This window comes from Vipera ursinii (assembly GCF_947247035.1).
Source record: "Vipera ursinii genome assembly, chromosome: 3".
In the NCBI taxonomy this organism is placed as follows: domain Eukaryota; kingdom Metazoa; phylum Chordata; class Lepidosauria; order Squamata; family Viperidae; genus Vipera; species Vipera ursinii.
Genome location: NC_139516.1, coordinates 52,462,671 through 52,485,103, shown reverse-complemented (window position 1 = coordinate 52,485,103; position 22,433 = coordinate 52,462,671). Strand labels below are relative to the sequence as shown.

The window sequence follows — 22,433 nt, the reverse complement described above, 5'->3', positions numbered from 1 at the left end:
TCTCCTCCAGATGGTGCAATATATATATTTTTTATTGATTTAAATGCTAAGCCGCTTCTGCAGCCTGGTTGCAAGCAGCTCATGGCCCACTAGTGGGCCGTGGGCCAGGAGTTGGAGACCCCTGTGATAAGCCATGTATTTGTCGGAACTGAGCATCTTAGAAATGTAAAATATAAATATACCAAAAATATTTTCAGTTTGAGGGTAGATACTGAGTAAATTGCATATTGCAGCCCTCTTTGATTCTGAGGTACTGCTGTGCGGGAACTCCACACCCACCCCCATGAAATCATTGCCCTGTAGTTACTTATTAATAATACTGTAATTGCCTAATGAGTTTAAAAGGCCATAAACGCTTCATGTTTGTGGCAGGAGAAAGCGATACAAGTACAGCTCTATAACTGAACGGGTAGAAGGCTGTGAGCCACTTCAGTTTCTCTTTCTCTTTTGTTTTTAAATGAACCAGGTGTGGTCATGCTTCTTTTTTTTAATGGGTTTGTAGGGCTACATAGTTGGAAATCAGGCTAAAATGTCCCCCCCCAATCTTCGCAACCAAGAAGAAACCATATATTTCTTGTCCAAATATTTTACAGGGAAGGACATAGATGGCGGTGAAAAATCTTCACAACGTATTCTGTAGCAGCTTTGAAGGTACTCTCAGTAATATTATAATTTCACCAGATCAGAAGTATAGAATTTAAGTGGGTAGAAACCTTAGTTTACAGATACCTATAAGTCTGGAAAAAGGGACGCGGTGGCTCAGTGGGTTAGGACGCTGAGCTTGTCGATCAGAAGGTCGGCAGTTTGGCGGGTCGAATCCTGAGTGCCGCATAACAGAGTGAGCGCCTGTTACTCGTCCCAGCTTCTGCCAACCTAGCAGTTCGAAAACATGTAAAAATGCAAGTAGAAAAATAGGGACCACTACAGTGGGAAGGTAACAGCGTTCTGTGCGCCTTTGGCATCTAGTCATGACGGCCACATGACCACAGAGACGTCCTCGGACAAGCACTGGCTCTTCGGCTTTGAAATGGAGATGAGCACCGGCCCCTAGAGTCGGAAACGACTAGCACGCATGTGCGGGGGAACCTTTACCTTTACCTTTACCTTAGAAGTCTGGGAAAATTGTATACCTTCAGGATAATAGACTGGGATGTCTGTTAGTAGATAAGCCTACAGAGTGGGCTGAAGGGAAAAATAACTACTGCAGATTGGTCCCTGATCTACTTAGTGAAGGGCCTACTATGTAGTGAAAGTAATAGATACTACTGTAAGCTCTAGTACTTCTTTATCACTATTGAAGAAGAAAGCAAATTGGCAACTATGGTCACCCTGTGCTTCAGAGAGAACACCATTGTGGATGTTTTAATCAGTGCTTTTTTGTGAAAGAAAAAGGTGGCAGAACTTACACGTGTCATACAACCCGCCTTGCCTACCCTACAAGGTTCCATCCAAAAAAGGTGCCGGAACTCCGTTCTGAGCGTTCTATGAGGAAAAAAAAGCCCTGGTTTTAATTAAAAAGAAGAAGAACCTATTTAGATTTGTTTCTATTTGGAAACTGTTTCTGGACTTTTCGCTCAAAACTGAACAAACTTTGATTTTAGAATTTGATTATTAGAATGACTTTGTTATAGAAATGGCTTGAGATGTTTAGAAATGTAATGCAAAAGGTTATGGTAAAAAAAAATTGTTTTTTTTCCTGTACTGAACAAAGTCTGAAGTCATTCTTTCTTTCTCTAACTTTGTTTCTTTTTATATTTCTATCTTATAATAAACTTTAATAAAACATTTTTTTTTAAAAAAATCTTTTTTAAAAACGTTTTTTTATACTGGTAACATTTCCAGTATAACTGCATTATAACCCCTTGCCTGATGTTCTGTAGGTCTGCGGAATTGCAACTTCTTTCATTCCCTCTAGCATGTCCATACCCACCCAACCGATAGAGCAAAAGAAGCAGAATGCATAGAAAATCAAATGTGAATGGTAATAAAGATCATAATAAAAAGAGAACACACAAGTAATAGCATTGAAATGTTGATTCCCAGGTGTCCTCCTGAGATCACATCTCAAACATATTGTCTCTTCTTCGACAAACAAGTTCTAGAAGTCTGGTTCACAATTACCAGCACTGGACAGAAGATCAATCCCAAGCATAAATACCAAGCCAGGCCTTTGACCTGGGCCTGAAACCAGTCAGAACAAATGCCCAGCACTACAGTGAAAGTGGCCAGCAAGTAAACTATCAGTCCGTACACAACATAGTACCTCCGGAGCTGAGCTACTAATGAAATCCTTAGGAGCTGTGGAAAGAGTAGGCACAATCCACAAAGGACTTGCCCATAGCCGGCCAATATTGTCAGAAGACCCAGGATGCTGTGCCAGGAGATGAAGTGTGGGAGTTCACTCCGGTTCTTGCTGGAGATAATGAAGACCAAGCCCAAGGTGGCAGCCACGAGAGCCAGCATTTGCGCAATCCAATGCAGCTGGACTTTTACTTTGTGCGAGCAGAAGAAGAGAGAGCCCTCTGGAGCAAAGATCAGGTTGGCTTCCGTCAGACAGAGGCAGAACTGAGAACACAGGAACCCATTAATAACAAGGCTATTCCTACTTAAAAGTTGTCACTGTTGTGACTACTGCCTGTCAATGGCCTTCGATTAGGCCGAAACAGGAAATAAAGATTTGTCCCATGTTTGGGGCCTAGCAAGGTAATTTAAATAGTTAACAAGCATATATATATAAAGTGGTACGCTCCCCACACACAGATAATGGACATGTCACACGTTCAGCCTAACCTTTCCTGGTGCAGGTTTTCAATATGGAGTGAATGATAAGGTGGTCTATAATAGAAAAGCAGTTAAAAAGCAGTCAACTAACCTGAAGTGACATGAGAGAGAAAAAGTACTATTCACGTGAAGAATAAGGGTGAGTTTCCCTCAAGTCAAGCTCAACTCTTGGTGATTTCATAGACATGGTTAAGCAGTTTTCTGGGCACTTATATCCAATGGTTTGCTTTTTAAAAAGATTCTTTTTTTAAAATCTTGTTTATACTGATTTTATAAATAATTCAAGGTGGGAAACATACGAATACTCCTTCCTCCTCCTATTTTCCTTACATCCACAACTCCGTGAGGTGAGTTAGACTGAGAGACAGTGACTGGCCCAAAGTCACCCAGTCTAAGGCAAGATGAGAACTCAGTTTCCTGGTTTCTAGCTTGGTACTATCATGCCAAACTTTTTTTTTCTTATTTCTTAAAAAAAAACTCCCTAACCTAGTTTACAGTGCTGGGATTTCCTGGTCATCTCTTATACAAGCGCTAACCAGGTCTATCCTTGCTTATTGTCAGACAAGGACTGGGGGTGGTACTGAGCAAACTCACTTAAGTTTCATTAGTGAGCATCTACAAAAACTGGAGAGGATGGAATAAAGGCTGATCTTGGAAGGATTCCTTCTCTGTTGTGCTATGCTGTCGCTGCCCCTTGGGAAGCCTTCCCAGCACGCAAGCAGAAGCAAGAAAAAGCGGGAATATCAACTCCCCTTTGTCTTTCTCCCCAGGGGATCTGCGGTTTGCACCTTAATCAGACATGCAATGTACAGGTAGTCGTCGACTTACAACAGTTTGTATAGTGACCATTACAAGATACAACAGCACTGGGAAAAGTGACTTACGACCGTTTTTCACAGTTACAACCATTTCAGCATCCCCACGGTCACACGATCAAAATTCGGATGCTTGGCAGCTGGTTCATACTTATGACACTTGTGGTGTCTTTGGGGTGTGTGTCACGTGATCACCTTTTGTGACCTTCTGACAAGCAAAGTAAATGGGGAAACCCGGTTCACTTAACAACCGTGTTACTAACTGAACAACTGCAGTGGTTCACTTAACAACTCTGGCAAGAAAGGTCATAAAATGGGGCAAAACTGTCGCACTTAGCAACAGAAACGTTGGGCTCAGTTGTGGTTGTAAATGAAGGACTACCTGTATTTTGGACTCCAAAGGTAACATTTGGGCTTTGAAAAGAGTGCTGGGTAAAAGCCAGGCTGTTGTGATTCAGGGTCAGCCTGTGGGTTCGGCAGTTGGGTCGGACGAATCAGAGGAGGAGGGGGGTGTTGAAGATCTTGCTGATGATAGCCCTCAGGCAGGCCCCTCCCACTTGGTCACCATGGAGACCCAGCTGTGTGAGCCTGACAGTGTGGATGAAGATGACCCACAGCTGGCCCTGTTCAAGGACGCCCGACGCAGGAGGCAGTCAAGTAGGAGTAAACAGAGGAAGGCTGTGGGGCTTCTCGGAAGGAGGCAGAGAGAGGCCACGCCCTGAACTCTTTATAAAAGGAATGTTTGGGGAGGGCTGGTTTGCTGAAAGCAACCGCTCAGATAGTGTTTCAAAGCTCCTGTATCTTGGTTCGTGTCTTGTTTGTTTTTTGTAGTAATAAATTTGGCAGACGTCATTCCAGCCTCTTGCCGTTTATAAAGGGGTTGCCTTTTCTACAGGGCCGGTAGGAGGCTGGTACAGAACACAGGCAGAGCCAGGAACACTACTAACTATATTTGATTTAATTTTAACTACTTAGAATTAACACAAATATTCCCCATATGTTTAATGGGGGGGGCGGGAATATAATCTAGGAAGAGGACATACCTAATTTAAAATGCTGTATTTTAAAGAGAAAGGGTTTGAAGTGATAAAAAGAAACAGCAAAGCTTTCTTTTTTTAAAAAAAATTACCATTGTGCTTCGGCAGCTAAATGTTCAGTTTTTATAGGACAGAAAATGTTTTTAGGATTCTTCAGACAAACCACACCCATTATGACTGTACTGTTCTTGTTGGATGGTTCAAATATTATTCAGCAGGTGCCTAGGATACAGTACTTGCCCAAATGAAAACACACACACACATGTCTAGAGAGGTGTACGTGTTGAATGTGTACTGTCATCTGCAAAAGAAGGGCAAAAGGACTTTTTCTGCCTCTCTAAAAGGCAACCTGTATACAGCCTTATTATTTATGCTTATTTTCTCACAAATAAAGCCTAGGAAAAATGAGCAACCCTGGGATATACTGAATAAGAAGAGAACAACTTACTGCAATCGACATGAATACTGGGTGCCAGGAAAATAGACCTGGAAGGAAGAGAGAAAAAGGAAGACTATTCAGCTTTGGCAAACCAATCTAAAAATAAACCCGACTACAACCAGCCAATTTGATCCCTGGAAACCGTAACAGAGGAAATCTAGTCTTATGCGTTTGTATAATAATAATAAACCTTTATTGTCAAAGTACAACATGTGTACATTGAGATTAGCTGAGCCTCCCCCCCCCCGTGCTCTCTCCCCCCAACACACAGTGACAACAAACCCTCCATCCCACCACACTATGTGAACCAACAACACCACACACCGGCCTCCCAAGTCAATTCTGCATAAGATTATGTCCCATTTAAAAGCCTAACAACCCACGGATAAAAGCTATTTTTCAGCCTGTTGGTACGGCTGGCTATATTCCTATATCTCCTACCGGATGGTAGGAGAGTAAAGAGATACCGTCCAGGGTGTGAGTCATCCCTGAGAATCTTCCTCACTCTTCCAAGGCAACGAGCCCTGGCGAGGTCATCCAGTGGTGTCAGGGGACAGCCCACAATGTCTTATGCTGTGCAGTTGCTGTTTCTGATGTTTTTATACTTGGTTTTGTTATCTGGTTTTTACCATTTATCTATGTTTGCCTCTCTCAATCATGTGCTGAGTGGGGCAGATATAAAATCAAATCAAATAAATAAACGTATTATAAAGTTGTGACTGCGGTCAAACAAGTGAGAGACATCTTTGTATCTTAGCTATGGAAGATTCTGGAGAACAGCCTATGCTTCTGCAGCCAACAGTTGCCAGTGCTAAAATGATGCAAGGAAATATGCCATGGTTTAGTTACAATTCTCAGCCTGATTTCTCTGGCTTTCTCAAAATGTTCTATAGGTAAAACTATATGCTTTCCGAAGTGTAATTTTTCAGGAAGTGTAATTTTCCCCAGTTATAACATTTACAACATTGTCTTGCAGTGTTTCAAACATTTTAGCAAGGACAGAGAGCATGGTAAATTACATTGCAGGATCTAAAATGCTTGGGGAGAATCAAAGAACCCAAGGATAATGCAGCATTTCCACTGCCTAAAAAGATAATCCATTCCTCTCTAAATACTCCTTTTTTAGCCTTTTAGCAAACCCTGCTAAAAGATTTGCTCCACAAATATTTTATATATTTATTTTTAATAAAGAGAACAGAATTTGGAGCACTAGAGCTAAAAATGAAACCATATTTTCACTTAGCATGGAGCTGTTAGCCCTCAAATCCTTGTTTTTCTTTCATACAAATCTCTTAGATGCAGCAGCCTTTAGTATATACATCCTCATATTCAACATCTGCACACAGAGTATTTGACACTGTTCCTCTGAAACAAGAGAAAAAATATGATTCCTTTATCTAGAGAAGAGGTGACTGTTTTCAGGTTTTATTGCAGTTTTAATGTTTTCCCCACAATTTCTGCAGATTCTCTAAATTTATTAAGTCTTCACCCAGACCCTTTTCCTACTGCTAAGTTAAAGTGCTATTCACCCATTCTTTAAGCAACGGAAAACCAGCAAGAAATGTTCCACCCTCATTGCCAATCCCTATCCCTGCCTCTATTGTGTCTCCCAAATGAGCTCTCCTGATTTTGCATGCTCAGTGCATGGTATGCAAAGCAATTACTTCAATCTTCTAGCTTTGCTATCCTCCCTCTTTTGCACGTCAATAGCTGGGGGCAAAAACATCTGCCAATCAAGAAACTGCAATAGGATAAATAGAGCAGTAGGATTATGTATGTCAACTCTATATTGTTTCTTGACCATCCCACCCTACCCCCACTTACACCCAATTCTAAACTAGACAACAATTGGTTCTGACAATAATTTGCAAATGCAACCCTTATTTTATGCATGCCGATGTACAAGTGGCACACCTGGTACATTTTTCCAAATATAGATACCTGCAAGTACTATTGGTTATCACGATCCCCAGGCCTCATATTTTGCTAAAGCTGTAAGACCATTTTACTATGTCTAGCATTAGTTACATGTTATGTACTATTTTTATACTTGGGGAAGAAAGTACTGGATGTATTTGGGACCCAGAGAGTCCCCCTTTTCTGAATTTCCAACACTGCCTCGGATTATGCAGTCAGCCAGTTGTTCTAAACCAGGGATCCCCAACCCAGTACCAGCCCACGGCATGCCAGCAACTGGGCTGCACAAACAAGCAAAGCTCCATCCGCAAGATGCAGGTAGCACACAAAACCACACACCCTCCAGTCCGTGAAAAAACTTCTGTTCACGGAACCGGTCCCTGATGCCCAAAATGTTGGGGATCTCTGTTCTGAACTTTTACTTTTATTTTATTTACTTGGCAAGTGTGGTTAGACACACAAATAATTTCTGTCTGGGTACAAAAGCACTAGGTCAGACATGTCAAACACAAGGCCCGGGGGCCAGATCCGGCCCGCGAAGTGGTTTCATGTGGCCCGTGAAGCCATCCTGGGAACAGTGAGGGAACGGCCCCCACTGCCTTGGCCCTGGCCCAAAGACCATCCTTCTGCCAGAGACCCCCAGATCTGTCCCACTCCTGCCCAGGCCCCCATAGGCACCCTTGATGCCAACGATGTAGAGCTGGCCACGCCCACCCAGTAGGCCATACGGACTCTAGCCACGCCCACTGAGTAGGCCACTCCCACCCTGGCCACACCCACCCGGCCCCCTGAGGGCAGCCGCAATGCTGATGCGGCCCTCCATGAAATTGAGTTTGACACCCCTGCACTAGGTGTACTTGAAACACCACTGAATATAATAATACTAAAGTGTACAACCAATAAAAGGGAGAAGTAAAAAGTAATAAAAGGGATAAATAATAATACTGCAGTCACACCCTAAGGGTTAATATACATTAGACGAAAAAACCCTTAGTACACTAAATTATACTACACATCAGATATGTGAATCCAGGCAAGTGCTGTCCAGTTGCCCATCATTATCCTTTTGCTGTTGGGCCAACCAGGCCAAAGTGTTGTCTATAACATTGTTGTCTATAACTAAGAAATATGAAGGAATGTGAGCAAAGCACAGCACAAGAAAAGAGCAAAAAGTGGCCAAAGCATTTTCCATTTAACACGGGGGCATCCTTACTTCAGTATTTCAGCCTTGTGCTAAACTAGTAACAGAATCAAAGCATTTACAGCAGGGCTTTTCAACCTTTTCACCCATTGTACCACTTTTAGGATAAGGCAATGTCCGAGTACCACCAGTCGCCCAACAAGGTGTCAAAAACTTGACCAAAAAAAAAAAGGAAAAAAAAATGATAAAGTACAAGTAGTCCTTGACTTACAACAATTCGCTTAGTGACTGTTCGAAGTTATGACAGCACTGAAAAAAGTGACTTATGATCATTTTTCACACTTATGACTGTCCCCAGGGTCATGTGATTTACATTCGGATGCTTGGCAACTGATTCATACTTATGACGGTCACAGGGTCATGTGATCACCTTTTGCAACTTTTGACAAGCAAAGTCAATGGGCGGCGGGGAGCTCATCACTCATGGTTGCAGGGTGCCTGTGTGTGTGTGGGAATCCATGGGTCTCTGGTGGAGGGGGGTGGGACTGGGGTGGGTGCCCTCCTTCCTCCCTCTCTCCCATTGTCCCTTCCTTCCTTCCTTCCTTCCTTCCTTCCTTCCTTCCTTCCTTCCTTCCTTCCTTCCTTCCCTCCCTCCCTCCCTTCCATTGTCCAGCGCTATGCCGCCCAGACCCCAGCCTGGAAAAAAATCACAGACTCTGCCTCCAGCTGCAGCTTCTCCTCCAATTGGTCCCGCTTTCCCTGCCCAGACCAAATGGGAGATCCGCTCCAGGTTTTTGAGCCTGCCCGCCCGCCTGCCCCGTTCCCGAATCAGATGCGTCCTTAGGGCTAAGGAGCTGGTCAGGCTGCTACGTTCCCCACCTGCCTTTCAAGTCAGGATAGACTGCAGCTGCTCTTCAACTTTGGAAGGAAAGACGCTGGAGATGCCTCTGGGAGACGCTGGAGAGGTAGCCGAGCCAACTCAAGGTCCCTCTTACTGGGCACGGTGCCAGCTGTCTCCCCTGCCTGCTCTTTCTGGCCAGGAATCCTCCTGACTGGCTGCCGGGAATGCGCACAGCAGAGGCGCTGCTCGCGGCCAGAGGACGATTGCACACACAAGCAGGACAGCCACACACAGCAGAGATGCTGTTCAGGGCCGGAAAGGAGGCCGGGCAGATTGTAGGCTCTGGCAGCGGTGCCAGCGTGGAGGGCGCTCACACGTGCGATTATCCTCCGGCCCTGAGCAGCGCCTCTGCCATGCGCATCTGTCCCGCTCGCATGTGTGTTCGCCCTCCGTGCCGGTGCCGCTGCCAGTGCCCGTAATCTGCTTGGCCTCCCTTCCCTTTCCTTCCTTTCTTCCCTCTTTGTCCCTTCCTTTCCTTCCTTCCAATTGTCCCTTCCTTTCTTCCTTCCTTCCTTCCTTCCTTCCTTCCTTCCCTCACTCTTTTGTGAGAGGCCAAGCGGGAACGAAGCAGCCCTCGGGTCTGCACTGCCACAAGAAACCAGTGTCGCCTGGGCCCCTGCCCAGTTCACTTGCTTGCGGAGAAGGCCTCCGTTACTGGAAAGAGGCTCAAGAGGAAAAGGGGCAGCTGGGGATGCCCTGAACTATCTCGTGCTCACCTGCCCGCTTACTGGAGCTGCGCGCCAGGATCAAAAGAACCACAACCCATAACAGGAGGCAGCAGCCATGATGAGGCCACTCGGAAGCATTTTTGTCTCTCCCGCCATAACCGCCTCTCCTGTCTCTCTCGCAAAATAACCCTCCCTTCCACAGTGGCCCCCACAACCTATCGGAGAGCAAGAGCCACGGCGGCACGCCCTCCCACTCAGCACAAGAGTTTAACGGCATCACCCAATTACAAGCCGCGTCTAGACTTCAACTCCCAGAATTCCTCAGTCAGACACGCTGGCCTGGGGATCAGTTTGGAGGCATGTAGGGGAGGGGAGCAGCCGAGGGCAAGCACTGGGAGCCGAAGTTGAAGGTTGAAACGCCTTCAGCTGTAACTGCTCGCACATGTTTGTGTGTGTGTGTGAGCAGGGATCAATACTGCTTTCCAGGTGATAAGTGCTTCTTCGGGGCTCAGAAGACGCGCCGGAATCAGTGCTGCTTTCCAGGTGATTGGTGCTTATTTGGGGCTCAGCAGAAGCACCAGGATCAGCGCTGAGCTCCAGCCCTGGCAGCCCCAAAGAAGAACTGATCAGCTGCAAGCGGCACTGATCCCGGCGCTTGAGCCCTGGCAGCCCCAGCGCCAGGCCACCACTTCCCTCCCAGCCTCCTCACCACCGGGGCTGCCGCCGGAAAGCCATCAACCCGCCATGAGCTCTCTGTGGACTGGAGCCCGTCGGTGGAGGTCGGGGCCGGCCGTATGCGCCGATCAGCTGGCGACTCCATATGGCTGGCCCTGGGGAGGGCGGGGCCTTGCTCTGCACCTGCACTCTTCATGCAGCCTAGGGTTTCTACAGGCTGTTGCCAAGCAGCATTTTTTCTGCAACCAAATGAGCTGGAAAGGAGCAGAGCAGGGGGCGGGGAAGGAAGCTGACACCGCGTACCACCAGCCCAGTGCTCGCGTACCACCAGTGGTACACGTACCACCGGTTGAAAAGCTCTGATTTACAGTACTATTGATTGAGCTGTCTAGAGTTACTGCATGGTTCTGACAGCTCTCTAGCACTGCCTTTTAGGATGGTAACAATAAAATAGCTGTCTTTGGTAAAGCACAGTATTTCTCAAGCTTGGCAACTTAAAGATATGTGGACTTCAGTTCCCCGAATTCCGCAGCCAGCATAATATAGAAGAAAGGGCCTGCTCATCTCAAATGCCACTAACCCTACTTGCTACTGACATGGTTTTGCCTTCAATGTAATAGCAAAGCATTACTGTGCAGATGTTACCGATTGTTACTGATGCTGTCAACCTCTGAGGGAAACCCTATTGTCTCACTCAAGGATTAGGGATGAAATGAAAGCAATGGCATGGAATCAGGTCAATTTCTCCCCCCACCTCCCCCCAAATAATTTTGCCATGGTATTTTGTACCATGTTTAGGTACAAGAGAGGAAATTTACCCCCACACAGGGACTTTCTTCATCTTTTTGTCACATATAAGACTCTTGACACCCTCTCTTCATCATTTAAAAGCCTTATTATAGCTCAAAGCATAGCAAGCAAGCAGAATTGTAAAGTAGTCTTGTTACCCAAATCAGCCTGGGGCATCCATGGGTGGAGGGGGAGGGGGAGGGCCAAAACATCAAGATAGCAACTGTGACTATGTGATCAAAGCCCCACTCCTCTTTTACATGTGAGACAGCCTCCCTGTGCTTGGGTGCTACGGGAGGGGTGATTTATTGTCCACCCTTCAAGGTAAACCAGACTAGGAAACCCAAGCTATGAATGTTAATACATCTTTTATAAGTTTACACTAACAGAATCTTGTAAATCAAATGTGCCTCTCTCTCCTTCCCTTTATCTGCAAAACAACTAGGGAGGGTCACGCCTGAGATGCTTTCTCAAACTGCATTTCTGCTTCAGATTCAAGTTTATTTTGTCTGACTGATGTCTTGGTTGTGGCTCTTCCTCCGGGTTTTCAAGTTTACTCTTACAGCCCATAACACTTATGCACGCTTCTACTGGTCTTCTTGAAGCCCTCTAGAAATATGGTTGCCCCAGCTTCTGAAGCCATGCTGCACAGGTCTGATGTGCCTCCCGTGGTACATCTGCCATATGACACTTCAGCCTTGACGACTACTGAACATATTTGATACTTTTGAGCCAAAAGGCAGGAAGTTCTTGACACCTATTCAGCAGGCTTCACCTGGAAAAGGAAAGTAGAGAAAGCAGCTCTTTAGGCAGCCTTCAAATTTACTTCTCCTTCTCTCTTTATCTCCATCATACACAGGTGGGCAACTAAAGTATGAGAGAATTTTAGACAGAGTTGAATAACACTGAATTCTTGCTACCAATGAATGACTTTAAAAGTCAGTGGCCTAGGATGATAGGACACGTATTCCTTCATTGGGTTCTAGTGCCCAACTGTAGTAGGGCAAGCCCCAGACCTTGCTTCAAAACGATTCACCGCTCACCCCAATTTGTCTGGCAAAGATCAATAACCGTGAGATAGTGGGTTAGGACGCTGAGCTTGTCGATCAGAAGGTCAGCAGTTTGGCGGGTCAAATCCCGAGTGCCGCATAGCAGAGTGAGCGCCTGTTACTCGTCCCAGCTTCTGCCAACCTAGCAGTTCGAAAGCACGTAAAAAATGCAAGTAGAAAAATAGGGACCACTACAGTGGGAAGGTAACAGCGTTCCATGTGCCTCTGGCGTCCAGTCATGCCGGCCACATGACCACGGAGACGTCCTCGGACAAGCGCTGGCTCTTCGGCTTTGAAACGGAGATGAGCACCGGCCCCTAGAGTCGGAAACAACTAGCACACATGTGCGGGGGAACCTTTACCTTTACCTTTTTAAGGAAAGAGGAGTTTGACTGCCTTCACAATAGCCAGGGACAAGTTAATGTCAGGCATTCAATGTTCTTTAACATATACTTAGTTATTCTTCATGCCAGGGAAAGCAGAGTATGGGAATAAGCGGCGGGGGGGAAATGTGCAGACCTCAAAGTCCCCTCTCCTTGTCAAGCTGGTTTAATCCATCTCCATTCATCATTTAGGTGTGTCCACAGCCACACCTTCAAGTCAGTACTGACTCCTGGCTACTGCCTGGACAAGTCCCAGCAGGTTTCTTGACAAGACTTCAGAAAGGGTTAGCGACTGCCTACTTCCTAGGGCTGAGATGGAATTACTAGTCATCAAGGTCATCAAGCTGGCTTTGTGCCTAAGATGGGCCTGGAACTCACAGTCTCCAGGTTTCTAAACTGGTGCCTTAATCACTACACCAACCTTGTTTTTAGCCTTTTTAAGTCAATCTACCTCTCACTGAAACATCATCTAGAATCCACTATCTTGGGTCAAGATCACAGCAGCTGCAGGATTTGGGGATATTTCTTTTAGTAGGGCTAAGAATTTCAGAAATTGAAAAAAATCTTCAGATGTTACCTTTACCAAAATGCCCCTTTCATAACAACAGAATATTTTCAATTTGTGCAGGGAATTGCCGGCCGGGGGGTGGGGGGTGGGGGGTGGGGGGTGGGGAGGGAAGGAAGTTAAGGGACTACAGCTCTGTGCCAAATCCTCTACCAACTGAAAAAGCAGTACTTTTCAGACAAAACACAAAATTGCAGAGAAAATACAATGCCTAGATTCAAGGCTGGGGGCATTTTTACTGAATGCCTGTCCCAGGTTCCTGACTTCCAATGAATACATTACAGAGCTACTGGACACATTTAGTCTTAATGGCAGGGCTTTTTTTTTCCTCATAGAACGCTCAGAACGGAGTTCCGGCACCTTTTTTGGATGGAACCTTGTAGGGTAGGCAAGGCGGGTTGTATGACATGTGTGAGTTCCGGCACCTTTTTCTTTTACAAAAAAAGCACTGCTTAATGGGTTTTCTATGAAGCAGTGATTCTTCAAATTTTCTTTTTTGAGGGGGGTAACCCTTCTAAGTCTACTAAAATTTCTAGACTATACAACAATGCTCAGCAATTTTTGATTCCAGTGGCTGAAGGAGGAGGGATTAGAAGACCGCAAGAGGCAGAACAACGAATCAGAGGAATCTGTCTGTTTCTTTCACACATCTTGTTCAATCCAAGATTTTTCTTCTTCTTTTGTAGTAGGGAGAGAAAAGCCTGTGAGAGCCTTGAACGGCACTTAAGGCAGTACATTTATACTTAATGTACTTAATAAAGTATAAATGTACTGCATTAACTACATTTCAAAGCTCATGCCACTGTGTTTCCACTCTTAAAGTGGTAGTTAAATCATATCAAATTTTGGTAGTTAAATTACAGGCGTTAAGTTGCAACAACCACTGGAGACGGCCATGAATCTGTCAGCTGGGGGAAAAAAGAGATTTTGGACTATGTAGCATTGTCATATGGATCGCTCCATAACAACAAAACAATTTATTATGAGCACTTTAACAAAAATCAGATTTAGGAGAACTGAATCAGTGTAGAAGGAAGATACAGCAATTCAGAAATACAGAGGGGAACTCTGCATATTGAAATACTGCATCATTTGCTCCTCAGCAAATACAATGTACTAACTCAACTGCTAGCCAAATCTCTGAAGCAAGTTTTAGTTCTTTTGTACAGGCATATTGAAATGCACAAAGGAATATTCCAAAAAAATAATTAGAAATTAAACTTAGTAGAAATTCATAGACTGCATGACAGAGCTATGTACAGAGGCATGGAAACAATTGAGCTTTGCCACCATATGGTTCAGTATTTGAAATAGTCAAATGAATCAATATTTTTCATTCAACAAAATTAGAATAGCAAAATCCTATGGTAGCATTCTGAGATTTCCCATGCCTTTGCTTTTATTAGGCTGCTGCCTTTAATGGGATTTCGCAAAAAGAAACACTCTGCTGTGCTACTTCTATATCGCCTCTTCCCCCTCCCACCCCCAAATCTTAAACTGGCTCTGAAATACAATGAGCACACCAGCCCTGTTGATTTCGGCAGAAATACATTAAGCAGGTTAGACCCAATGGTCCAAATCTGTTCCATTTAAAAGTGCTCAACTCTGCTGCATCACGCCTAGTTACTGCAAATATAAGATAGCTTTCATACACCAATGGCTCTACACATAAAAGAAACAGAAACAATCCAGCACTGTATGAAATTCACTGGTGCTGTTGGATTCTGAAACATCTCTTACATGCCAGAGAGCTGACAAGTTTTAAACTAAAACTTTTCTCCAGCGGTTGTTTCAACAGGTAAACACCATTCTAAACTGAAAGAACCTAAGAATACCTCATAATAATAATAATAATAACAATAATAATAACAATAATAATAACAATAATAATAACAATAATAATAATAACAACAACAATAATAATAATAATAAGAAGAAGAAGAAGAAGAAGAAGAAGAAGAGGAAGAGGAAGAGGAAGAGGAAGAGGAAGAGGAAGAAGAAGAAGAAGAAGAAGAAGAAGAAGAAGAAGAAGAAGAAGAAGAAGAAGAAGAAGAAGAAGAAGAAGAAGAAGAAGAAGAAGTTGGAAGGGACCTTGGAGGTCATTTAGTCCAACCCCCTGCTCAGGCAGGAAACCCTATACCATTTCAGGCAAATGGCTGTCCAGTCTCTTCTTAAAAACCTCCAGTGTTGGAGCATTCACCACCTCTGGAGGCAGGTTGTTCCACTGGTTAATTGTTCTAACTGTCAGGAAGTTTCTCCTTAGTTCTAGGTTGCTTCTCTCCTTGACTAGTTTCCATCCATTGCTTCTTGTCCTGCCTTCAGGCGCTTTGGAGAATAGCTTGACTCATAAAAAGCAATCTCTAAGGATCTGCAGATAAGGACACATATTTATAGTGCACATTATACAAAATTATGAGCGCAGCCTGTGCCTGGCACACTTAAAAAACAAATATAAAGCCTACTTCTTGATTATCTAATTGTAGACAGAAACAAAATAAAATTGATAGATATGTGCTTAAACCAGTTATTTATTAGGTTTCAAAGTTCAGTTTTGTAATATAATAAACAGACTCTCAACACAAATCAAGTACTGCTCATCTCATCCTGTCTAAAAACTATCTTAGTTTGCTTTTGAAACTAAGAATAGCCACTAAGCTTTAGTCATGGATCTGGGCAACTAGTAACTTACACAGGTAAGTCGATATTTATTTTCTTAGCAATAGTATATAGTTTAAGATTGTCACCTTTAAGACTTTTTGTCCCTTTCCAGTTTTACTTATGGCTCTAACTTATTATCCTGGCAGTCATCCAACCCTGTTTTTCAAAATCAGCCAAACTTGACTAAGTGGTACCACCTATAATAAGCTGGCCACAAGGGAACAAGCATTATATGGCCTCATAAGTCAGTTTACACATAATTCCCGCATACAACATTCATTTAGGCTCTATATTTTATTTCTTAGCACATGTATCTAGCTTGTCATGAAAGACACATGGCACATCACATGGGCAAATCAATGTAGTTTGCACTTTACCTGGAGCTTTTCACCTAGGAAGTTATGACATTTCAAGTAGTCCAAGCTGTCATTAGGTAACTTTGATGTACATATCTATTCTCATATTGCATATTCCAAATACAGGTTTAACAGTTCTTTAAATCACTTATACAGCACAAAAATGTATGGTTCCAATCTGGAGAAAGTTAAAAGTTTGGTTCAGATGATGTAATTATGCAACACTTGGAACATTTATACCTTTGTTTTGGATAAATTGCCACAAATGAGAGTTGCAGCCACACAAGACACTAAATTATAAACCAGTAACTTGTACAGTATCATTAACATATTAACATCTTTGTTCTTTGCTTTCTTGTTTTGGATGAACTTCTGAAATGATCCTTTTGTGTGTGTGTGCTCCCTCTCACTCTCTTGGAATAGTAAGTAATCTAAATGGTCAACCATCCATTAAATTCAACCTGATTCTATCTTGTCTTTCAAAGCTCATAATTCCCAAACATCATCTAGCTGTCACCAAAGCACCATATGATTTCATTACTATAAGACAAGTAGGCAATCAAAAATCATTTAATTGGAACTGTTGTCCTGCAACACTTTCCTTCCATGTCATAATACTTAGCTAATTGTAACAGTATCTACCAGTCATAGGAAGAGTCTCACTTCTCTATTTTCCTAGTTCAGAGTCCAAGACACTTCAAAGCAACAGTGTTAACCTGTAGTTGAAAAAATGCTGTACAGTACCATACTTCTCGGTAACTAACTAAAAAAATGAAAGTATATTTAACCAGTATTTCCCCCTAAATAATACATATTGTGGAACTGTAGAGTAATCAGATTTTTTTTACCTTGTTTGCACGTGTCCAAGATTGTTTCATTACCCTTTCTCTTATCTTTATGTTAAAATACCAACATCCTACAAATGTTTAAAAAGGCTTCCTTCACCACCTCTGTGTATACAGTGGGGCAAGAGAAGCCAATTTTCATAAGTTAAGCGATAGAGAAGTCTCTCTCTGCTCATCAGCTATTTTTGCACACTGTAGTGTAACATATTCCACTCTTTCTCACCAAAGCATAAAGCAAAAAATAATAATAGATGAACTAAAAACCAAAAGCCAAGACCTGGAGAAGAAGAAGAAGAAGAAGAAGAAGAAGAAGAAGAAGAAGAAGAAGAAGAAGAAGAAGAAGAAGAAGAAGAAGAAGAAGAAGAAGAAGAAGAAGAAGAAGAAGAAGAAGAAGAAGAAGAAGAAGAAGAAGAATCGTGAACATGCAGCGATGTTTCGCAAAAAAAAAAGCTTCTTGCTTCGGTTAGGGCAGGGGTCTCCAACCTTGTCAACTTTACAGGTTGTGGACTTCAACTCCCAGAATTCCTCAGCCAGGCATGCTGGCCGAGGAATTCTGGGAGTTGAAGTCCCCAAGTTGTAAAGTTGACAAGGTTGGAGATCCTTGGGTTAGGGCAGGGGTAGGCAACCTCGGCTCTTTTAGGACTCATGGACTTCAACTCCCAGAATTCCTGAGTCAGCAAACGCAGGGGTAGGCAACCTCGGCTCTTTTAGGACTCGTGGACTTCAACTCCCAGAATTCCTGAGTCAGCTATGCTGACTCAGGAATTCTGGGAGTTGAAGTCCACGAGTCCTAAAAGAGCCGAGGTTGCCTACCCCTGGGTTAGGGGACCGTTGACAGCTTTTCACAGCTTTTCTCCATTGTTAGAAGCTTCCTAGATACCATAACAAACGCTTTACCCTTTGTAACTCTCCCGCTTAGCGTGTAATTCTTCCCCCACTGCTTTGGGGACATTTCCCCGCCGCCCCCCCCCCGCCCCCCGATTTCTGGCTCGGTGCCACCGTCGGGAGGCGATCGGACAGCCCGATATTTGCTGCTTAACGCAATTCTTCAGCTCACGCGTGCATCAATAAAAGTCATTCGGCCGCGATAAGTAGGCGGGCTCTCCCGCTGCCCTACGGTAAGCTTCTGAACCCACTGCCCCAGGAGCGGACCCGAGCACGGCGAGACTACCCCAGGGCAAGCCAGAGGCTTGCTATGAAAGAAGAGAGAGCCTTTGTGGGGGAAAGGGACGACCTGCCGCTTCAGGGAAAGAGTCCCCCCCCCCGGCGAGATTACCCTGTGCTGGGAGTAACCGGAAGCAGAGGGGTCACTCACTAGTGCCAGGCCTGGAGAGCAGCAGCAGGAAGACGGCCATCCCCCAAGCCGCCAAGTGGGCCAGGGCCCCGCAGCCGCGCCGCAGCCAGAGAAGCACCCGGCAGCCCGCGGGGGCGTCCGACATGACGAGACCTTCCTTTCCCGCCCCCCCACCGCCCCCCGCCGCCTTCTCCTCCGGCGTTTATTCTAAGGAAGGGAAAGGCTGGGTGTGGTTTGCCGCCGGCTGCCACTCCCAAAGCACCTGTTGGGAGGGACGTAGCCCGGGAGAAAAGGCGAGGAGGGCTACCCGGGGCGTGGGCGACGCTGCTGGGCGGCTTTCGTTCGTCCCGCTTCCAGTCTCTTCTTACGTGAAGGCCGACACGGCTTCTGGCCGCCTTTGTCGGGACCCACCCCAAACCACGTCTTAGGAAGACCAAATTCTTGGAGTCAAATCTATTCCAAAAAGAATCTTTACTATGACATGCTTGGTTGTAGGAAGCGAGACAGGACTTAATATTATTCCACGAAGTAAACCCTTATAAAGAGTTCCCGGTTTAACCTCCCCCCTTAACCCCATTTGGTCAGTCCCCCATCCTTTATCTCGTATCATCCCTCTCATGGGAAAAAGGAACTTAGGACCCTTCATGTTTATTGCTCTCTTCCGTGACAAAAGCCAGATGTTAGCCCCTCCTTTTGTTTCCCCAGTTCAAAAGGCTTCTCCTTTCCTTTGAAATGCCTAATACCGGTTCAATACACATCTATTCTCTTCTCTTCGGGAGATGGCAGAATCCATGGAATAATGTTTGAAACATTCCATTTATGAATATGATATAAATGGATTCTGACAGCCTTTTTAAAAGTTTCACGTGGAAATCGCCAGGCCTCAGTAATCTTCCGGCCGTAACGCGTGGAGAAATGGATCAACGATGAGGGAGTTTGAACGCAACGCCTGCTACCGCCTCGCCCAACCCACATTCTCGGGACCCACTTGCCCATAGTTAAGCGTAATTCCTGAGGTCGGTATTCTCACATTACATGTCATGGGCTAAAATGGAATGAGTTGGTTTGGGTTACACCCGATGTGTAAAATACATTGAAGAGGGCAATGTGTCAATCAGATGAGACCATAGAGGACAATGACATTCCATGAACCCAACCTACCGTGGCTTGGAGTTAGGGTGACCAATCTAATCTATAACACCTCCTCTCTTCAAGATACACTGTTTAAGGAAGATGTTGCAGATTCCAAGAATTGGGATTATTCTGGAATTTTCTTACCTGATACTTCTAAATGTCAGTTTCATAATTTTCCAGGGTATGAGGTCAAACTACCCTGGGTACCTCCAGATGTATACCTATATTTTCTTGCACACCAGCAGGGAGCATATACATCTTCCCTCAACTTCATGATATGAATAAAGCTACATGGAAAGCAACCATCTGTATTCTTCCTGCTGTTTTGTGCTGTCCACAACCCCCAGTCCGTGGACCGATACTGGGCCGTGGCATGCCAGCAACCAGGCTGCACAAACAAGCAAAGCCCCATCTGTGGGATGCAGGCAGCACACAAAACCACACACCCTCCAGTCTGCGGAAAAACCTCTCTCCATGGAACTGGTCCCTGGTGCCCAAAGGTTTGGGGACCTCTGCACTAGGTCACTTTTCTGTGCCTGAGAAACAGTGAAACGGGGGTATAGATTTGTCTGAAAAAATCAGTTCCGCCATTACAAATGACCAAGTGAGACATACCTAACTTTTTACTCCAAAATTCAGTGAAACAAGACAGAAGCCACATTACCAGTTAAATGGCTAGTTGTATATACTACTGCATTGTAAGTGTGTATACCCAGCATTTCTGGGTTCTCCTTCAATTACATTTCCAATACTAACTGGTACCTTCCACAACTTTGGAAAACTGAGGTATTTCTTGCTTTTGAAATTTAGCATCTCTGTTCACCCATCTTTCTCTACAAATGCCAGTTACTTCATCTCTTAATCAGATGTTTGCTGACATTTAAGCTGTCTTCAGGATCTAGAACTTTAAGCAGCAAAGGAATGCTCTTTTACCCTGGGTTTCTCAGGCACAAACCCCTGATTAGTTAAGGTTCAATAAGATATCGATTCCTCAAATTCTGTTTTCTGTAGCTCAAGAATTGGACGTACTGTAGAGTGAAAAATCTCTCATTGCTGGGCTAAGCCATTGTCACAGGAAAATTCCTGTAATGTTTTGGCCCAGCCCTCTTGTTGCTAAGCTAAAGAGAAGAAGTATTGATTTTCCTTTAGCAAATAATGTGCATTACTCTAGAGCAGTGGTGGGGAACCTTGGCTCTTTTATGACTTGTGGACTTCAACTCCCAGAAATCCTGAGCCAAGTTGTACTAATAACCTCTTGGCACATGCAGGAAGATGCCAAAATATTATTATCCCCTGCCAAAGCCTGTAATTCTATTTTTTGTATGGGGTCCCTGCTTCTGTACCCCTCCTGTCATTATATGGTTGGGAAGGGAAATCTGCACTTTTGTCAGTATCCTTTGATCCAGTTTTTGTTTTTCTTTGTTTTTCTCTTTTCACTTACTTTGTTGTCTGTCTGTCTGTCTGTCTGTCTTTCTGTCTATCCATCCATCCATCCATCCATCCATCCATCCATCCATCCATCCATCATCCATCCATCCATCCAAAATCACCACAACACCAAAAAAGAACAATCATAGTCTTCAGGTATTTTAGAGGGGTTTTTTTTCTTTAAAAAAATACTATAAAGTTATAAAAAGCAAAGAGGCTTCAAATTGGATCCATGGACAGAGTTCTCAGACTGCTGGCTTCTGCAGTACGCAGGCACTTGCTGTTAATGTGCTTTTGACTGTCAAGAGAAGAAAGAAGAGTGTGTCAATGAAGAATATGGCAGTTCATGTCATACCAACCAAAGAAAATGTATCTATTGTGGCTAGTGTGTAGCCAGAGCTCCTTTGAAATGACCAAAGGACATGCTGCTATATTTATTAATTAATAACCTTTCATAAAAGTGTAATGGACTTTGCATATGTTGTCAGCCCACCATGTAAACAAGGATCTCTAGCTTAAAAAAAGTTGGATCAGGTTTCAAATAAACATGATCCCCATTAAACCCTGTGCAGCAAGTGCATAAATTGGACTATAGTATAATAAGGAAATGCTCCCTTACTGCCCATCATTAGAGGTTCACAGTAATCCAATGACACAAAAACTTCACATCATACTCCAGCAAAGCAACCAGTTATTTCCACATAGATCCTCCATGTGACTGCAAAAACATTTGAAAGATGGAATCACACAATGATACATTTTTCCTGGCCACTTGCTTAACCAAGCAGACTTAAACTGAATGGGAAGGAAATGTTGAACATACAGTATATGAAATTCTGAGTGTAGGGGGATGTGTTTAACTAATACAAAAAGGAGTGAGTCTGGGTAGCTGGGCAGATGTTTTTCTGACTTGTATATACTGAACCTCCAAGTCACTAGTGGCTGGAATCCCACTCAGAGAACATCAGGAGCTATCACAGCAACTGCAGCTTAATTTTTCAGGGACAAAGTTTTAAAATGAAATCTCTACTGGATTTAATTTATATTTTCCTGACAAATGAAATAAAGTAACTCAAAGCGGAAAGAAACCCTATCTCTTCTTGAGCTGGCGGCTGGGAACCATTTTAACATAGCACAATATAACTACAGTTAGTGGCATAACATACTGAGAAATTTGATATACGAAAAGGCACAAGACAGGGATGTCCATTATCCCCATTACTATTTATCTTAACTTTGGAAGTTTTAAATAGAAACATTAGGCAAGATCCAGAAATTAAAGGATTGAAAATAAAAGGTGAAACCTACAAACTGCAAGCATTTGCAGGTGATTTGGTATTCATTCTAGAGGAACCTTTAGAGACGATGCCTAAGCTATTGGAAAAGATAGAACAATTTGGAGAGATAGCAGGATTAAAGATAAATAGAGAAAAAACTAAAGTGATAGTTAAAATTTTTACAGATAAACAAAAAAGCAATTATCAGAAAAAATAGAATTACAAATAGTCAAAAAGTTCAAATATTTGGGAATGCGCTTGTGACCTCCCGGATAGACTAC

General features: G+C 43.8%; 2 protein-coding genes across 2 annotated transcripts in view; both read right to left on the bottom strand.

Annotated features, from left to right (window-relative positions):
* Positions 1-1,096: 1,096 nt before the first annotated feature.
* CYB561D1 (cytochrome b561 family member D1) lies at positions 1,097-18,504 on the bottom strand. Its single transcript, XM_083357664.1, has 3 exons — positions 18,335-18,504; positions 5,082-5,119; positions 1,097-2,565 (listed from the first exon to the last, which is right to left on the bottom strand). Exons 1-3 carry the CDS (start codon positions 18,456-18,458, stop codon positions 2,065-2,067), a joined length of 663 nt encoding a protein of 220 aa, XP_083213790.1. The 5' UTR covers positions 18,459-18,504; the 3' UTR covers positions 1,097-2,064.
* Positions 18,505-21,032: 2,528 nt separating this feature from the next.
* The window catches only part of ATXN7L2 (ataxin 7 like 2), a 28,439-nt gene continuing 27,038 nt past the window's right edge, over positions 21,033-22,433 (bottom strand). Inside the window, exon 11 of the mRNA XM_083358591.1 lies at positions 21,033-21,173. Within this exon, the coding sequence (XP_083214717.1) occupies positions 21,159-21,173 (15 nt within the window). The 3' untranslated portion in view covers positions 21,033-21,158. The remainder of the gene's footprint in view (positions 21,174-22,433) is intronic.